The following is a 5,878-nucleotide window of genomic DNA, read 5'->3' as shown; positions in this document are numbered from 1 at the left end:
GTTAGTGTTGTTATCTGGACTGGTGGATCCATCTAGTGGCTGTAGTTAGTGTTATCTGGACTGGTGGATCCATCTAGTGGCTGTAGTTAGTGTTATCTGGACTGGTGGAACCATCTAGTGGCTGTAGTTAGTGTTGTTATCTGGACTGGTGGAACCATCTAGTGGCTGTAGTTAGTGTTATCTGGACTGGTGGAACCATCTAGTGGCTGTAGTTAGTGTTATCTGGACTGGTGGAACCATCTAGTGGCTGTAGTTAGTGTTATCTGGACTGGTGGAACCATCTAGTGGCTGTAGTTAGTGTTATCTGGACTGGTGGAACCATCTAGTGGCTGTAGTTAGTGTTATCTGGACTGGTGGAACCATCTAGTGGCTGTAGTTAGTGTTATCTGGACTGGTGGAACCATCTAGTGGCTGTAGTTAGTGTTATCTGGACTGGTGGAACCATCTAGTGGCTGTAGTTAGTGTTATCTGGACTGGTGGAACCATCTAGTGGCTGTAGTTAGTGTTATCTGGACTGGTGGAACCATCTAGTGGCTGTAGTTAGTGTTATCTGGACTGGTGGAACCATCTAGTGGCTGTAGTTAGTGTTATCTGGACTGGTGGAACCATCTAGTGGCTGTAGTTAGTGTTATCTGGACTGGTGGAACCATCTAGTGGCTGTAGTTAGTGTTATCTGGACTGGTGGAACCATCTAGTGGCTGTAGTTAGTGTTATCTGGACTGGTGGAACCATCTAGTGGCTGTAGTTAGTGTTATCTGGACTGGTGGAACCATCTAGTGGCTGTAGTTAGTGTTATCTGGACTGGTGGATCCATCTAGTGCACATGTGTCAAACTCAAGGCCCGCGGGCCAGATGTGGCCCGCCAGGTCATTTTATGTGGCCCGCGAGAGCTTAAAAGTTTTGAGTGTCTAAAAATAAATACCAAAAAATAAATTAAGAGCGTGCTTTGACCAAAAACCACATTCCCACAATGCCTTTCGACTACGCTAGCCACGGCAGTGTCCATGCCAACGAGTGGAATTGAGATATAAATAATGATCCCAAAATGTCCAGAAAGAGAAAAGTTGATGCAGACGGAAGACTGTTTCAAGAAAGATGGGAAGGCGAATACTTGTTTGCGCTTCAAGGAGAAAGACCGGTATGTCTTTTGTGTTACGAGGCGGTGTCGGTTGTCAAAGAGTACAATCTGCGTCGACATTTTGACACCAAACACGGAGCTAAGTACGCTAAAGCTAGCCTTCAAGAAAAGCAACAAATTGCCCAAGAATTAAAAGGCAAACTGCGGTCGCAGCAGAGTTTGTTCATGAAATCCACAGCCAAAAACGAGGCCGCGGTGAAAGCTAGCTTCATTGTGGCTGAAGAAATCGCCCACGCTTCCAAGTCTTTTTCAGAGGGAGCGTTTTTGAAGCAGTGCATGCTGAAGGTCTGTGAGCAGGTGTGTCCCGACCAGTTACAGACTTTTAAAAATGTCAGTTTATCAAGAAACACCATCGTCGACCGAGTGAAGGAACTAGCAGAAAATCTTACAACACAGCTGGCCGAGGAGACACGCAGCTACACAGCTTTTTCATTAGCTGTTGATGAAAGCACAGATAACACGGACACAGCGCAGTTATCAATTTTTATTAGAGGCGTAAAGTCGGACCTCTCTATCACTGAGGAGCTGTTGGATGTGGCTGCAATGCATGGGACCACGACGGGACAGAACATTTTTGATGCGGTAGAGAAGTCCGTAAGTAAAAATGCATTGCAGTGGGAAAACTTGGTAGGATTAACTACAGACGGTGCACCGGCAATGTGTGGAGGAAAAGTGGGCTTGGTTGGACTAATGAAGGGGAAAATGCAAAAAATGAACTGTCACACGCCTTTGATAACGTATCATTGCATTATCCATCAAGAAGCTTTGTGTGGGAAGGTGCTGGGGATGGAGGACATTGTGACCACAGTCATGAAAACAGTGAACTTCATTCGGGCGCGTGGCCTGAATCACCGTCAGTTCCAGCAGTTTTTGCTGGAGATGGGCTCGGAACACGGGGATGTGCTGTACCATACAGAAGTGCGGTGGCTGAGTAGGAGCAAAGTCCTCAAGCGATTTTTCGAGCTCAGGAAAGACATTGCTCTTTTTATGCAGAGTAAAGGAAAACTCATGTCTGAACTATCAGATCCAAAGTGGATGTGTGACTTTGCTGTGTTGTGTGACATAACCGACCATCTCGCCCAGCTGAATCAGAAGCTGCAGGGACGCAAACAAGTCATCACGCAGATGTCCGACACGATCACGGCTTTCCAGCGTAAATTGGACTTATGGATGTGGCAAGTGAAACAGGACAATCTTGTTCACTTTCCTGTTTGTCAGAGCATGTCAGCCTCATTTCCCGAGACTTTTTCATGTGCTCAGTTGGCTACCAAACTGAGCTGGTTAAAGACTGAGTTTGATCGGCGCTTCTCTGACTTCAGAGCACAACAGTCTGGCTTTGACATCTTTGCCAATCCTTTCACCACCGATGTCTGCACTGCACCCCAACACCTTCAGATGGAGCTAATTGAGCTTCAAAGCGACAGTGGCCTGAGAGCAAAGTTTCAGGATGCTACAATCCAGGACTTTTACCGTCTGCTGCCTCCTGGTTTGATGCCACAGCTTCGACTTCATGCTGCCCGTGTTCTGTCCATGTTTGGGAGCACCTATCTGTGCGAACAGTTTTTTTCCATAATGAATCTGAACAAAAACAAGCACAGATCACGCCTCACGGATGACAACCTCCATGCTGTTCTACGCATTGCCTCAGCACAGGACCTAAAACCAGACATTGACACACTGGTAACGGGAAAACGGTGTCAGACATCTGGTCAGAAAACACACAGGCAAGCATTTTTTTTTAAACTTAATTAAAATATAATAAAATGTAATTCAACCAAGAAGAAGAACAGTTAAACTGTGTGCAATTTAATGATTGTGCTTGCATTTTGTTTTGTGTTTATCATTTTCAGAACATGATCAATCGATAGTAGAGAGAGAATCCACTTGGTGTGTTCAAGGACAGGCAGCATCTCCTCATCAAAGACTAACCGAAAAACTTGACCAATATAGTTGTGAACTGAGTCAACCTTTATTTTGGGTGCACGGCTGTGTGCAGCCTTTTTTTGTAAAATGCTACATGTGTCATACATGTTCTTTGCAGCTAAGTTTTATGTTATTTTTCTTTATTCACTTGGACAGTTTGATCCTTCATTAATGGAGTTATGTGGGTTTTCATAAGCTGACAAAATTTAAAAGGATTTATGTTAGAGCTACAAGCAAACATATATTTTCTATGCAACTGTAATTGTCACTTGAATAAGTTATAATAAATAATGAGTTATTTAACATTAAGGAGGAGTTACATTTATTTTACATTACATTCGATTACATTTATAAGTTACATCTGGCCCTTTGAGGACAGCCATTATGCTGATGTGGCCCTCGGTGAAAATGAGTTTGACACCCCTGATCTAGTGGCTGTAGTTAGTGTTATCTGGACTGGTGGAACCATCTAGTGGCTGTAGTTAGTGTTATCTGGACTGGTGGAACCATCTAGTGGCTGTAGTTAGTGTTATCTGGACTGGTGGAACCATCTAGTGGCTGTAGTTAGTGTTATCTGGACTGGTGGAACCATCTAGTGGCTGTAGTTAGTGTTATCTGGACTGGTGGAACCATCTAGTGGCTGTAGTTAGTGTTATCTGGACTGGTGGAACCATCTAGTGGCTGTAGTTAGTGTTATCTGGACTGGTGGAACCATCTAGTGGCTGTAGTTAGTGTTATCTGGACTGGTGGAACCATCTAGTGGCTGTAGTTAGTGTTATCTGGACTGGTGGAACCATCTAGTGGCTGTAGTTAGTGTTATCTGGACTGGTGGAACCATCTAGTGGCTGTAGTTAGTGTTATCTGGACTGGTGGAACCATCTAGTGGCTGTAGTTAGTGTTATCTGGACTGGTGGAACCATCTAGTGGCTGTAGTTAGTGTTATCTGGACTGGTGGAACCATCTAGTGGCTGTAGTTAGTGTTATCTGGACTGGTGGAACCATCTAGTGGCTGTAGTTAGTGTTATCTGGACTGGTGGATCCATCTAGTGGCTGTAGTTAGTGTTATCTGGACTGGTGGAACCATCTAGTGGCTGTAGTTAGTGTTATCTGGACTGGTGGAACCATCTAGTGGCTGTAGTTAGTGTTATCTGGACTGGTGGAACCATCTAGTGGCTGTAGTTAGTGTTATCTGGACTGGTGGAACCATCTAGTGGCTGTAGTTAGTGTTATCTGGACTGGTGGAACCATCTAGTGGCTGTAGTTAGTGTTATCTGGACTGGTGGAACCATCTAGTGGCTGTAGTTAGTGTTATCTGGACTGGTGGATCCATCTAGTGGCTGTAGTTAGTGTTATCTGGACTGGTGGAACCATCTAGTGGCTGTAGTTAGTGTTATCTGGACTGGTGGAACCATCTAGTGGCTGTAGTTAGTGTTATCTGGACTGGTGGAACCATCTAGTGGCTGTAGTTAGTGTTATCTGGACTGGTGGAACCATCTAGTGGCTGTAGTTAGTGTTATCTGGACTGGTGGAACCATCTAGTGGCTGTAGTTAGTGTTATCTGGACTGGTGGAACCATCTAGTGGCTGTAGTTAGTGTTATCTGGACTGGTGGATCCATCTAGTGGCTGTAGTTAGTGTTATCTGGACTGGTGGAACCATCTAGTGGCTGTAGTTAGTGTTGTCTGGACTGGTGGAACCATCTAGTGGCTGTAGTTAGTGTTATCTGGACTGGTGGAACCATCTAGTGGCTGTAGTTAGTGTTATCTGGACTGGTGGAACCATCTAGTGGCTGTAGTTAGTGTTATCTGGACTGGTGGAACCATCTAGTGGCTGTAGTTAGTGTTATCTGGACTGGTGGAACCATCTAGTGGCTGTAGTTAGTGTTATCTGGACTGGTGGAACCATCTAGTGGCTGTAGTTAGTGTTATCTGGACTGGTGGAACCATCTAGTGGCTGTAGTTAGTGTTATCTGGACTGGTGGAACCATCTAGTGGCTGTAGTTAGTGTTATCTGGACTGGTGGAACCATCTAGTGGCTGTAGTTAGTGTTATCTGGACTGGTGGAACCATCTAGTGGCTGTAGTTAGTGTTATCTGGACTGGTGGAACCATCTAGTGGCTGTAGTTAGTGTTATCTGGACTGGTGGAACCATCTAGTGGCTGTAGTTAGTGTTATCTGGACTGGTGGAACCATCTAGTGGCTGTAGTTAGTGTTATCTGGACTGGTGGAACCATCTAGTGGCTGTAGTTAGTGTTATCTGGACTGGTGGAACCATCTAGTGGCTGTAGTTAGTGTTATCTGGACTGGTGGAACCATCTAGTGGCTGTAGTTAGTGTTGTTATCTGGACTGGTGGAACCATCTAGTGGCTGTAGTTAGTGTTATCTGGACTGGTGGATCCATCTAGTGGCTGTAGTTAGTGTTATCTGGACTGGTGGAACCATCTAGTGGCTGTAGTTAGTGTTATCTGGACTGGTGGAACCATCTAGTGGCTGTAGTTAGTATTATCTGGACTGGTGGAACCATCTAGTGGCTGTAGTTAGTGTTATCTGGACTGGTGGAACCATCTAGTGGCTGTAGTTAGTGTTATCTGGACTGGTGGAACCATCTAGTGGCTGTAGTTAGTGTTATCTGGACTGGTGGATCCATCTAGTGGCTGTAGTTAGTGTTGTCTGGACTGGTGGAACCATCTAGTGGCTGTAGTTAGTGTTATCTGGACTGGTGGAACCATCTAGTGGCTGTAGTTAGTGTTATCTGGACTGGTGGAACCATCTAGTGGCTGTAGTTAGTGTTATCTGGACTGGTGGAACCATCTAGTGGC

At 45.1% G+C, this 5,878-nt stretch overlaps 1 protein-coding gene across 1 annotated transcript; it reads left to right on the top strand.

Moving 5' to 3' along the window:
• Positions 1-818: 818 nt before the first annotated feature.
• Positions 819-3,110, top strand: LOC129820670 (general transcription factor II-I repeat domain-containing protein 2B-like). The gene is made up of 2 exons (XM_055877503.1): positions 819-2,862; positions 2,989-3,110. Exons 1-2 carry the CDS (start codon positions 1,046-1,048, stop codon positions 2,993-2,995), a joined length of 1,824 nt encoding a protein of 607 aa, XP_055733478.1. The 5' UTR covers positions 819-1,045; the 3' UTR covers positions 2,996-3,110.
• The last annotated feature ends 2,768 nt before the right edge of the window (positions 3,111-5,878 follow it).

Source organism: Salvelinus fontinalis, chromosome 23, assembly GCF_029448725.1.
Source record: "Salvelinus fontinalis isolate EN_2023a chromosome 23, ASM2944872v1, whole genome shotgun sequence".
Lineage (NCBI taxonomy): Eukaryota > Metazoa > Chordata > Actinopteri > Salmoniformes > Salmonidae > Salvelinus > Salvelinus fontinalis.
The sequence above is the reverse complement of the archived record's forward strand: the minus strand, read 5'-3'. Positions and strand labels throughout refer to the sequence as shown.